Source organism: Apteryx rowi, unplaced genomic scaffold, assembly GCF_003343035.1.
Source record: "Apteryx rowi isolate R43461 unplaced genomic scaffold, aptRow1 scaffold_15, whole genome shotgun sequence".
Lineage (NCBI taxonomy): Eukaryota > Metazoa > Chordata > Aves > Apterygiformes > Apterygidae > Apteryx > Apteryx rowi.
Window position 1 is genome coordinate 4,184,025 of NW_020447752.1, and position 13,884 is coordinate 4,197,908.

The 13,884-nt window shown below is 38.7% G+C and overlaps 1 protein-coding gene across 1 annotated transcript in view; it reads left to right on the forward strand.

Annotated features, from left to right (window-relative positions):
* Window positions 1–13,884, forward strand: part of ADGRD1 (adhesion G protein-coupled receptor D1) — a 168,062-nt gene that overhangs the window by 108,919 nt on the left and 45,259 nt on the right. Inside the window, exons 19-21 of the mRNA XM_026058791.1 lie at window positions 2,849–2,952; window positions 5,769–5,880; window positions 12,683–12,836. Of these exons, the coding sequence (XP_025914576.1) occupies window positions 2,849–2,952; window positions 5,769–5,880; window positions 12,683–12,836 (370 nt within the window). The remainder of the gene's footprint in view (window positions 1–2,848; window positions 2,953–5,768; window positions 5,881–12,682; window positions 12,837–13,884) is intronic.

Sequence of the window (13,884 nt, forward strand, 5' to 3'; positions counted from 1 at the left end):
CATAGCATCCACGGAAAGTAGCTGTTTTCAGCAGAGAGTGCTGCCACGACAGGGACCTGACCTGCGCATCTCTGACCCCACGGTTCAGTTTGAGAACAGCTGCAATGGGTCCCCACGTTTTCCGTAGTAAACAACACACAATTCAAAAATACCTAAAAGGCTTTCAGTCCCTAACTCGATGCAATATTAGAATGTGGACTATAATGAGGTCACTTTTGAAATTGTGGAAATTCAGATCTGCTGGGGTACACAATAAAAATAAAAGGATGGGAAAAGCCTATCCGGCAGGGCAGCCCGGCTCGCGGCCGCCTGGGCGCCCTGCAGACGACCTGAACTGCTTGTGCAGCAGCAGGTGAAGAAACAAATGAGACAGTCCTGCTCTGGCAGCAGCCTAACCTCTGCCTAGCAATTCTCCCAAGTATATACTGCAAGACTGCACACCAGCCTTTACTTTTGGCAGGCCATTACCAGACTGATGTGGGTATTAATTTAAAGGCATAATTCTTAGAGCTGCAGAGTATCGTCAGATTTTGTTAAAACCCACAGAAAGTACCTTCTTAGATGCATGCTGGTTATGATAGAAATTAATTAGAAAAGGATGTTTATGTGATTATCTTCTCTTGCATGTATTATAGGGAAAAAAGCAAAGGCTTTGTTGTTTACCCGTTTCCACTAGGTGGATCCCCTGTTTCTTCTGTACCTCTGGTATGTGATGGCAAAACCCTTCCTCCCCTTTGCAGATCTTATCTGCCTTCCCCAGTGCAGACAGGCCGATACAACACTGTTGGGAGTACGGAGCAACTGCAACCGCGGCAATGAGCACTTTCTGGCTGCAGTGGGAGTGAAAGCAAGCCTTGAATTGCTCAGAAACACTGTTTCCAGAGTGACTTTTTTTTTTTTTTCTTTCTTGGAGCTGGAAAAGCTTCCCTCTCCTCCTGGCTGTAGGACTGCAAGCCATCCATTGCAGGAGAAATGGATGCGTATCCAAGCAATCAGGAAATAAGGTCCAAGCTTTTTGGACATGCATATCTCTTATGAGGAAATCCCTTCTAAACTGCCCAATTTGCCACACAGGTTATTCCTATTTCAGGAACAGTCTGTGAAGAATAGTTACACATAGCTTCTCTGGGGGATAAGGGGAGATAGGGGCTCTTTTATAGAAATTATGTGGACCTTTTTAGCTGGTCCAGCACACAGAACTCTTTGTCTCCGTAACTGATGCTATCCAAGTCAGTGAGAAGAAATGTGTCTGCCTGAAAGAGGAAAAAATACTAAAGAGCTGCATCATATTTCCTAGGAACTGTAATACCATAGCAACAGTTGTCTTTCATTGCTGCTGCTGCTGCTGCTGCTGCATTGCTTGATAGTTCTCAGATTGCTGTGAGAGCTAGAATCTATTCTTCTATAAAGCTTACTGCACATGGGTTGATACGGTTGGCAGCTAATTACCATAAAAATGTATATGTACAACACATTATTACTCTCTGTATTCAAAATGATTTTTTTGGCATAACCACATGGCATTTTATTTCTCTCCTTTAAAAAGAATTTTAATTGAAGTTTATTGGTAGAACAGGTTGGGCTTGATAATCTTTGAAATTCTTTTTGGGGGGGAGAATCAGTATTATTTTTGGGGGGGGGAATAATACTAAATCTAAAACTGTGAGAAAGGATTATTTTTTATTAGTTGCAGTTACAGTAAAAGATTGGAAAATATACTGTCCCTTTCAGTATTTTTTCAGAATGAATAAATATTTTGAATGAGTTTTCAGCTAGGAATTTAATTTATAGTGAAAAGAAGTTGAAATAGAAACATAGTGTTTCAGACTTATCAAAATGAAAACTTTTGATTGACCACAAATTTTTTTCAAATGTTCAGTTTATGAAAACGTCAACTCTATCCAAATTCAAGTCAGGAGAAATGTTTGAAAATTCTTCTGAGATGAGAAAACTTTTCCCTGCTTAACTCTTTTCTACTTATATATTAATACTGCCTGGCTCGCTTTGTTAGGTGTGGCCTTTTTGTCATTTTTTTAATGAGAACTTGCATGGAAAATTAAAGCATACATTCTGAGTAATTTAGGATAAGCTACACAATGTCTCACCCCTTTGAATCTATCCAGGTTCTAACATGGACTTTCTGAATGGCTGGCACAATGGAGCTATGGATTAAATGTCTATGAAAATCAAAATACTTCTACAAAAGGTGGCTGTAGGTAAAGACTGAGGCTGAGACTGGAGGGCTACACTCGGATCACTTGTGCTGGGTCCATTCTGTGGTTTTCCACTCTGTACGTGTCAGTCCAGCTCCTTCAACAGGCACTGAAAACATTAAACAAAAGAAATGGGCTATAAATGGCCCATGAGTTATGGGTTATCTTAGTCTGTCAGTTCTCACTGTTGTGAAGAACTTCTGGTATTTGCACAATGATGTAAATTATTGCAGCCTGAGAGCATTAGCAAAGTGCCCTCCAAGCTGTAAAGAACCCAGTCCTGACAGTGTTGTGCAGCCCAATAAACTGCTCTTTTTTTGTGTTATCTAATCTCAGGCTTGACACTATCACAACAACAGAGTTGAAGCTAACTTATTTTGAGGAAATACTGAATTATGAAATACGAGAAGAAACCAAAATGACATGGGAAGTTGAATGCCCTGGCTGTTCGACTCGCAGTTCAGAGAGGACTGTTCATTTCCCATGTTAGAAACAGCAGCAGATGATCACTAACATCAGCTTATTTATAAGGGGATGGAGGAGGAAAAAATATGTGTAAGGTGGTAGATCCGTGGCTCTGTAGTGTAATAAATCAATTAACAGGTTTTTATTTTTGTTTTTCTCTTTGTGTACAGCTAACAAGAGAACACCAGGTGGCCCTCTCCTCCATCACTTACATTGGCTGCGCTCTGTCCGTCTTCTGCTTGACGATCACGCTGGTCACATTTGCTATATTGTCGTGAGTAATTTTACCTTAATACCTGCTGAGTGACTATCATACAGAAAGTCTAGCAGTGCATTTCAGGCCACTGGATTGGATCCCTTCAGGTCCTCAGAATAAAACAAAGGCTTTTATTTCTAAAATCTTCCTAATTAGATTCTGCACATGTATTTGTAACAGTTGGTTGGTTATTTCTAAATTACTTTAATTTCCTGAAATGGGATGGTCTTTATGTAGCAAGCTATTTCCTGACTATGTGGGACTTTTTAGAGATTGTTTTTAAACTCTCCCCATAGTGCTATAGTTCAGGAATCTTGTAAAAGGGGGACTATAAGTGGGCTTGATTCAGCGCTCAGGGCAAACAGAGTATTAGCAAGGACAGCACGATCAGACCCCTCCAGCTATATCTTTGGATCGGTTGGAGTGTAACAAGTGCAGGACTTCTTTCTGCTTTCTAACTGTTTTGTCCATAAGGCATTGTAATAATAAGCCATGCAGGTATGCTTGTAAAGGATGGCTCAGTCAACGTTAGCTGTCTTACTTCTGTTTCATACAACCTGTGTACAATTGCATCATGTAACCCACATTTATTTTCAAGTATCTTGCTGTTCTCTCTTAGGCTAGTTTTCAAATGTGTTGATGTAGAGGGTGAAGGACACTATAGGCAGTGTGAAATTCACTCCATCACTTGTGTTTAAATCCTCTACATCTCTGTGGCCTCATGCTTGTAACACGGTAGTTCCTCTGTGGGCTCTTTGCACTGGAAAGATTTTTGCCATGAATCACCTAGGGTGTTTAGGTGAATTCATATTCCAGTGGTGATAACTGAGTTTGAGGCCCAGCTAGGCTTGATACAAACATTTCTGAAAAAACTTTCGTAAAGGTTTCTATCTGAATAAAAAAGACAAAATCTGAAAAGAGGTGAAGTAACTTGCCCAAGGTTGCACAGCAGATTGGGAGCATAGCAAGGAACAGGATTCATGTCTCCAATCTCCTTAAGCATTAAACCATGTTCTTTCTACTCAAGCATTCAGGTTTTGATTTCTGTGCCCAAGTATGTCTTTTGCACATCCTACTAAGAGGCCATTTTTTAGAAAAAGGGACCTGCTGAAACTCAGTAAAGTGATTGCAATGTTTGTTCCAAAAATAGTATTATTTCCAAGTCTCAAGATCTGTGTTGGTCATACTTGGATTGTGTGTAATGTGTGGCAAAATCCACTCCAACTAAGTTCCAAAGTCTGCTGATGTGGCATTGGGCTATTGGTATGTTTAGGCTACAGGGAATGATCTGCTCCCTTTTTGTCTGCATGCAAAATTGCGGATGTTAGTGTTTAAAAAGGAAAGGAGCAAAGGGAGCTTGTACTGCTACAGCTGGTCTGACAAACTCTCAGAGAAACTGGAGACAAACACGAGACTTGGAAGGAGAATGTGGACCCAGCTGACAGTCACAGGGTTTAGCACCCCACCTATATATAGGGTCATTTAAACTGCCAATTAAAAATAATTTGGTTAGGTTTCCCCTGGAGAGTAGGGCCTCATTAGACAGCTGAGGCAAAATTTTGCAATGTGGTGTTAGAGGACAGTGAGGTAAGTGGAGAGGAATCTGGCAAGTTCTGAGCTACTCTGCACCCTGGCAAAGACAAGCAGTTTCCAAGAGTGTGGTTCTGGTTGCCTTACTGCATGAAGCTTCGCGTTAGAAAGTCATTGGCACCAGGCAGCATAACCTGTCTCTTTGAATCACTTTTAGGACATCAGTACTTCTTGTCTTTTCATGTTCCTCTTCACTCCCTTGTAATGAGGCGCTGCTAAAACAATGCTGAAAGAGTGAAGCTGACAGCAAGCCATCAGCTGCATCATCAAGTCTGGGTCACCCTGCTCCAGAGGCCACAGCTGGTGTGTCAGTGTGTCACCAGCAGTTGCAAGAGTCATCACAATCTTGTGTGATGCAAAGAAAAGAGTGGAGTGTGTACTGTTGTGCAGAGGAAGCACTGTAGTTCACAGAGCTAAACAGTCCAGGTCTTCTGAGATGGTTAAAGTTGACAATAGGGGCTGGCAGAAAGCATGGGTTGAAAACGGAAATCTGCTGTTACTAATACTGTTCTTTTTTTCTTTTTTTTTTAAAGAAAAGAATAAAATTATGCAAAAGGTCTGAAATGTTCAGATAAATGTTTTTGTTTGTCTTCTACTTCCTGTTTCTGGATAAGAAGAGAAGCCAAAGGTCAGAAGACTCTGAGGAAAGCATGTTCTTGGCAGATTTCCAGCTGGTTTTTGCAAAGCCAAGAGAGATAGGTTCAATGATGTTGTAATGAAGGTCAGGGCTCTGTCAAGATAGGCGCTGCACATACCTATAAGTAGCTACAGTTTCTGTGCTCAAAAGCTGATAATAGTAAAGTAAAAATTGTAACCTGACTCTTTTCAGGTTCACTTATTTCTAATACAGGCAAATACCAACAAAATACTAAGAAATTCTGCAGTGCTGTGTGAGCTAGTTTCTGCAAGGTGCAGAATGCTTTCTGTGAAGTGCAGATCCTACTTTGTTGAGAGTACAGCACCATTCAGGATCAAGCCTTTTACAAATATTCTATCCCAAGTTATTAGCAGAGCTAGTTAATGTGTAAATCAGTCTTTCTGCTGCATTCATTACTGTGGCAGAATATGCAAGAAACTAGTTAGGTACAGCTCAATCCTGGTAAAATAAGCACTCAGAAGACATAGCGATAGCCCCACCAAAGCAAATGAACAAAAGCCCATCAAAATGCTTGAAGATAAATCACGAATGTGTTAGTGCTTCTTGGAATATTGTTTTATTCATGAGTCTTTCCATCTTCTGTCAGGTCTGTCAGCACCATCCGCAACCAACGCTATCACATCCATGCCAATCTATCCTTTGCTGTCCTGGTGGCTCAGATCCTGCTTCTCATCAGTTTTCAGTTCAGCCCTGGAACAGTAAGTGCTAGAAAGAGTGACTGTGTTTTCTGGCAAGGCATCTCCATGGAATTAGTGCCAGATGCTGTATGCAAGAAAGTGTCTGTTGGAAGATCTCCCATTTTTAGCATGTCTAAACCAAAAATGCCATCCCACAACACTGGATAAAGCCTTTTGCATGTCCAATAGTGTTATCATAGTATCCATCCATGTTTGGCTATTTGCAAAACTGAAAGAGATATGCTCTCCATCAAATGTAAGAAATCACTCTAGCATTGGAGCACATTACAGTTGCACGTTAAAATGGAATGACTAACTTCTGTCCTAGGCTCTTGTTCTCGTACATCCTTTTCTTATGTTGAAAACTGAATTTTATATTGGAGAAAACTGTATGAGTTTTGTATTTAAATTTAATTTTGTATGTATTTGCATTTGTATTTCTGTTAGGGTTCAGCTTTTTTTAATCCTCCAATCACTGCTCATAAATATTTTGCTTTGTTTCACATTAAAAGTCATCTTATTCTTGGTGGAAGGGAATGAGTTTTCTGATGGAACTTACTTCCTGTGACAAATTTTTCTGCTTTCTTGGACAGAAAACCAGAAGATCTTTGGGGTTTTTTTTGCTCACAAAGCTTTATCTCCATGGTACAATATTCTGTTTTGCTGAACAGCAGATCTATTGATCATGATCTCTATTCTGGAAATTTAGATGAGTTTTAAATATCATTCATGTTTATTTGACCCAGGTCATAATCAATGAGAAAGGGACAGCTAGCTTAGCTAGCCAGAGATGGCAGAGAGTATTAACTCTAGATATCACTATCTAAGAGTTTAAGCTCAGATCCTCAGTATCATAAAACGCCTATACACCTCTCTAGGCATCTAAGACCACCGCTTAAGCGAATGACAAACATCGTTGTATTACTCACTTGACAATTAAGTTATATGAATATATAGGCTTTTTCTGCCCAGTCATTTAGATCTGAACCTGAAATTACAGGTTGACCTTTTGGGTATGCTACTACACTTGGGAATTCCTTATTCCTATATTCTTTAGAGTATCAGGGTCTAAATCAATAGAATCATGATCTAAAACATTAGTTGGATTAGATTAAGAGGGGTATGCCAATTTAACAGTATTCCACACCAGTGAAAAAAAATGTGTGTCCACTGTTGTATTTAAAAAATGCTATTTAAAATAACATAAGATCTCTTGATGGGAAGTCTCACTTGCAAAAGGCAGAAACAAAACCTTATTTTAAAATAATGTTCCAGTGTGCTCTGCTTTTTTGATAGGACAAAACTTGGCTGCTTTGGTGATTAGCTGTTGTTCCATATTACTTCTGACAATCAACAAGATGTTTTTATTAATCTGTTATTCTTTTTATTCTCAGTATAAGTAAATATGAGGTTTGTACACTTTTAATTTTGGCAATACAAAAGTTATTTAAATTTATATTCAGCTCAGATGGAATCCCTTGAGCTTCTAAGTTTATAAATAATAATAATGTCTGTTTTTACATAGCTATTATTACCTGAGGATCTAAGAGCACTTTACAAAATTGAGTTCATATTCTTCTGCCTGTTAACATCCAGATAGGTCCTGAGTGAGTAAGATAATAGGCAAGGGAGAAAATAATATGCAATAGTTTAGAAAATGAAATGGAGACAGTGGAGAACAGCAAAAGTTACAATTGGAAACAGAAGACAAGGAAAACCATGCATTAAAATAACCTTCTCTAAATAAGGATAGAGCTAAAACTCTGCTGAAAGGACATAGGCTTGAGAGCAATAAAACGTTCACTGGGCATAAGCAGGATGTCCCATTCTCATCTTTCCCCATTTTTCAGCTAATCCAGGTTCTCAGACAATCCAATTCAGTCAGTTCAGATAAGGAGTAAGAGCCTTTTTACACCTTATCAAGGCCTGCATCACCTCCAGTCTTTTAAAATACTAAGAAATACAAGTTGCATTTCCCATTTTCACTGGATGCAGGTAGAGCCCATGTTCACCAGGTCCTGTCCTAGCGCCCACCCACATTTATAATATGCCTTGTCCACACATACATCTGCTTGTTTAGTTAAGCAGATTTAGCTAAGCTTGTGAAACACTCGTAGACTTAAGTTGCAGTTTAATAGGGACATTTTTTCATTTCTCTTAACCCTTTTCCAAACTGACTTTAGTTAAATTGAAATTAATTTATCTGAAACCAGGTAGAGTATGGCAGAAAAACTTCTGGAAGTGCTGTAAATAAACTGGTGTAACATCAAACCTTAAATTAAATTGATACATACTTACCTGTGGGCAAACCAGAATTGGGAGCCCTCTGAGTATGGCTTTATTTAAATCCAAAGGGGTTGGTTCTCTAACCAGTTACCTTTTCAAAACTTGATTACATTTGAGTGCAAAATGTTCATGATATTTACAGCTATGAAGGCTTATTTTTTTCCTGTTTTAGAACTATAGCACGCACCAAGTCATATACATTACAAATATCATGAAAATGAAGGCCTATTTGAGGCCACAGGCTTGCTTTCCAAAGTGAAACCGTTCACAGGATCCATGGATATTTCAGCTCTACCATCTCTGTAACATCATAATTTTATGGGCACAATACTGTAAAGATCTTAAAGTTGAAAGCATGATGTGCATATTATCTGCCACATTGTTATTTTTATTGTTTTACTCTCTTTGGATCGGGRTGTTTGATTCATCCTTTTGTTAGTCTTGTGTCTTTACCTTCTGCATACTGTGCTCTCACTAGTTTTGACACCAGTTTTAATACCTTTGATACTTTAATTGGTTGGCTAATGATTCTTTACTAAAAGATGGAGACAGCATTTATATCAGGAGGTCTAAATTACTTAATCCGTTGCTTCTGCCAAAGATAGGTCTATGTAGTGCTAAACATTTTATAAGTGCCCTGCTTGAGAGGACGCACGGTACCAGTTTGCTTGAGGAAGAGCAATGCACTCCTAGGGATGGCATCACATAAACAAGCAATGAGCTGCATCGCTTCCTTGCATGACTGCCTTTAGACTGTCCTTTCTTTCCCCATCTCCATCTCTAGGGATACTGAGTATTTAGTTTTTGATTCCAGATAAAGTATACAGTATTTTCTGGTAATTTCAGATGTATTACTTAATCATTTGCAATTCATACTATAGCACTTTTCCTTTTGTAGAACAGGAGTAATTTTTAACTTACTAACTACAAAACTCTGAAGTTATTTCCATGAATAGGACTTCGATCTTCATAATAAATCCAGGAATATCTGTTTTTTACTTTTTTAGAAAAGGTTGTCCTTTACACCTAATATCAGTACTGCTAAAACAGTAGTCCTGAATGATCACGGCACATTCCAGTAACACAGTTATTCCTGAAACCAGGTTATTTTTCTTCTAGAGACAGAAAATATCTGCACATACAGCATTTTCTTCCTATACTGACAAGCCCATAAGACATCTTTGCTATCCAAATGCCAGCTTAATGACTTCCCTAGAGCTTCAGCCGTAGATAATTTGTTTCTTCACACAGATTCACGTTCTTAGTTATGCTTACTTTTCTGTCTTGCTATAGACCAGGGAGCACTGGTTTTATTTAATGGAATCTCAACAGCAGTGTGCATTTAAAAAAAGTTAACCAGCAACATTTCTATAGGCTACTAAGGAAAAGCTAAGACCTGAACATGTTTGTGGGAGAAAGTGAAGTATTACTTAGACATAGGAAAATGAAAAGTGGAGTGGTTTGGGGTGTTATGTAGCACTGTGTTTTGCTGGCAAAGTCAGTGTGTCTACTATTTGCAGTTTTGCAGCTAGTATATTGAGCTGTTTCTCACTCCCTACTCCTGCATGGTACTCCCATGGTGGGGGAAGGGGAATTTAAAACAGTTCCAGATGGAGAAACAAAATGAGCTACTTTTGTTTATGCTACAGGTATCTACAGAAATTCAAGACTGTGTCAGAGCATATAGACTGCAGGGGAGGACATTTTCAGAGGGTTCTGTATAATGCAATAACATTGACACTCAAATTGAAAACACTATTTTAAATTGGATTTAGAAAATGCATGCAAATTTACCCATCTGCTTTAAGACTGTCCTCAATGAATATTATTTTCTGCGAGGTGATGCTGAGAGACTGCTTTACTTTCTCAACAACCAGTAGCATGACTGGCCTTGCTAGTGGCTGGTCTGATTTTTCTATTTCCACAGACTCACGAGCAGTAGCAGTAATGAGAACCGTCTTTTTTCCAAGTATCCTACTAAAAGTAGAGTGCATTGTATGATACAGCAAGGGACACCATTTTGCTTTTAATGTATAATGTCTCAGGTTTTCAGTGCCTTTTTCTAGACGGCAATTCTGTCAAAATGTCCTCAGAGTAATAGGTAAGACATTAATACAGAAATAGAAGCAACTTGGCTATCAATTTTATGTAAAAATCTGCAACTCAGTATTACACAAAATTATTTGCAGACCAACCTCCTGCTACTGCACTATGTTTTATTTTTCTGCTCTTTTATGATGTACATTGTTTGGCTATTCAGAAAACGGAAAGTATCCATTTGACAAAACTAGCTTTATGTAAGCTTTACGTTGTAGTTATATTGCATGGACTAATCTTCCTGTAGAACTCAAAAGGCATTGAAATGGATTTCATAGCCTTACGATAAAATTAACTGGAAATGTTTTTTCCAATTTTTGTCAATAAGCAAATCTGGTTTAGTTATATGTCACTGAACATTTCAAAATAGTAAAACACTTACAGATGTCACTTACATGAATTAAAACCCAAGTTATTGCTTTTTAATACATGTAATCACAATGGATTTGCATTGGAATGTCCCCACACCAGCACAGAGCCAGCTGAACACAAGTGAAAAGGTACTGGGAGGCTTTAATTTTCATTATACTACCAAGTCCCAAGGTTTTAATTTTCATTACAGTACCAAGTCCCAAGCCATCCACAAAAAGAACAAAATGCCACCACAGAGCACCTGAGCTGACACAGCAAAGGGAACTACTAATTGATATTTGAGGACACTGTTGCAGCAAACTGGTTCCTACTGGTAATGCTACCACAGCCCACACTTTCCGACTGCGGGGACATCTTACGTGTGATTTTTCCAGATGAAGAGAGAAATGGTGAAGAAAAAAGAAAAAAAAAGTCTTCCCATTTACATGGGCTGCATACAAGCAACCCCTCCGAAATTCTGTACGTGTCGCAGAAGGGACGGTACGATTACAAAGCGGAATGAGCACCATCAATACGCTGGCCGATGCAAACCGGAGATATAGCGGGAACTCATTCCAAGAAAGTGTTTAAACTGTACCTTAACTGAAAGCAAACTAAACAAGGTTATCTTGTGGTATGATCACTGGCAATCACATCTGTTCAATTACTGTATGATGAGTGATCTGTGGTGAGACATCCTCAAAAAGCAATTAGTGGTGAAAGGAGAATGTGCTGTGTGAATATGTGAGATGTGGGGAAGAAGAAAGGATTAGGTTTTACTGTTTGCATAAGGGAGGTTGATAGGAGACTTAGAAAAAAATGTAATGATCTCTCTGAGGAATAAGTGGTGAGTGCTGTTACGACAGCCCTTGGGGAAAAGCCAGGCGTTAAGCCCATACGTGCGTTTCCTGTAGTCCACAGAAGGCCATAAGCATTGCCGGGGCCAGGTCTAAGCCTGACTCGGGAGGAATTTTTTCCTTCTCACTACGCTGCCTTTGTCCTGGCATTCCTTGCTCTGTTGCGGCAGCATTTATTTCACTTCAAAACATTTTATAGCTTAAATTGAAGCAGATGCTCCAGTTCACTCCAGTTGGACTCACTTACTGGATGGCAGTTTTCTGTCGCTTAAACTTTCCTGTTAGTTTCTATTTCCAGAATCTCAACAGCTCGTTGTGCAACAAAAGACTATCAAGGAGGATTCAAATTGTCTATAAAGAGAAGACTTTCAGTTCTTTACCTTAACCACTAGATGCGCTCCTGTCAAGTATGGCTTTGTATGCATACTCCGGGCTATGAAAATGGAGAATTCAAACAGGGAGGCAACTACATAACCAACAAAGACCAATTAGAGCTTGAGAGCTAATTATAGCTTGTAGAATTTCTTTAAATGTTTATATTACTATTGCCGATGGAGGGGCATATGAAGCTTTTACTGAATTTCTTACCTGGACAGACAGAATTGCAATACAGTAAGATTTAATTTGTGAGTTTTACCCTATTTTTAATAAGAACAGCAAAGTAGGGAAGCCACTGGCAAAATGAAGTTAAAGATCAAGTTAAATATGGTACCCTATTTGAAGATTTCCAGCTTTCCCTCAAACTTAGGTGAGCTACTGACTTCCCACTGTGTTRAAAATGTAGTTTGAACCATGCTGTTTTCCCCTATCACAGAACAGGGAGAAGGGTATGGGATGGCATCTGTACCACCACTTCTCTGACCCTCCTATATTTACTGCATACTCAGCAACAGGCAGCTGAACCTGCAGTTTCAAGTTCTTAAATCTTTTGTAGATTCTATTAAGAGTATTGCTTATGCACAAGTAAACAACCAGTTTGATTTTCCACAGCATGTTTAGCAATGGTTTTTGTGTTTTGATTGTGAAATAGTAAGAAAATTTGTTACTCCAAAGCTATCTTAAAATGCTGTAGAAAAATAAAAGTCCTCTAGTGCTCCGTTCTTTAAGAATGTTTTACTCCAGTGGTTTAGTATTTAGTATGTAAATATAAAAATTATCACAAAAATTGAAAAACCCTACCAATATGACTGCATCACAAAGAATTAATGTATTTATTTTTGCTCTTACTTTAGGTGCCTTGCAAAGTCTTGGCCATTCTCCTTCATTTCTTCTTCCTGAGTGCTTTTGCATGGATGCTGGTGGAAGGATTTCATCTCTATAGTATGGTCATCAAAGTATTTGGGTCAGAAGAGAGCAAACACTTATACTACTATGGAATTGGATGGGGTAAGCATTTAGAAGCTGCTTGCTTTCAGTCTCTTCACCATGGACAAGATTATGTTATGGATCCTAATCACCTATTTTTTATAGCATGCATGCAACTGAACTTCAGAATAGTTTTTAATAACGACATACAATGTGAATGTATTTGTCATGCCGTGATTCCTGTCTCAGAGTTAGACAGTGTTCAGAAGCATATGTAAAAGATTGATCTTATGATCATAGTTTGCCTTGGTTAGAGTAGGTTTGTTGGAGAAGCATATGTATAATTTTTCTGACTGTAATCAAACTTTAAAATATATAATCCCTAAACATAATCCCACTGCAGTAAATTCCTTGACCTCACTAAGGCCAGATCAGATCCTTGATTACAAAATCAATAGCAGGAGTATGGGAGAGAGGTCTCACTGCACTGCTATGTTTTTTTTTGTTGTTGTTGTTCTTACTCATAACACTGGCTTATTCTATCTGTATTCTGCAATCACCATACATACAAAATGGGCACAGTATTTCAGGAGTATCACAGGACTTCATTAGTTCGTGGTTTGTGCCTTAAAATCCCTAGGCAAAAGAGGCTGCAAGAAAGCTCAGTGTTATTATTAAGAATAAAAAAGTAGTCCTACGATACAGGAATATCACAGATAACAATTTACAGATTTTTAAATGCAGGAACCAAAGCATAATCTCTCTTACCACCATCTAGATGTTCTCTAATTGCCTATCTGAGCTGCAACGCCCTTTAACCCCCAGTTAGTTTTACTGTTGATGGCCAAACAGCGTTTCTTATTGACCAGTTTCTCCAAAAAGAAAGCTAATAACATTTTCACTCAGAACTACTGAATGGCTGATGCTCAGGGAATCTTGGCAAAGAGAGCACATTTTTGAGTTCTCCCATTCATGTAACTGTTCTTGTCTTCTTTTCACTGTTCCTTGTCAACGCATAGTCCATCTCTGATTCAGACACCCTCACTGGAAAACTGGTTAAAAAATGCACTGCACATTATCTCAGACTCATTCAGTCAGGAGAACTTGTTTGCCTTAACCAGGCTCCAAG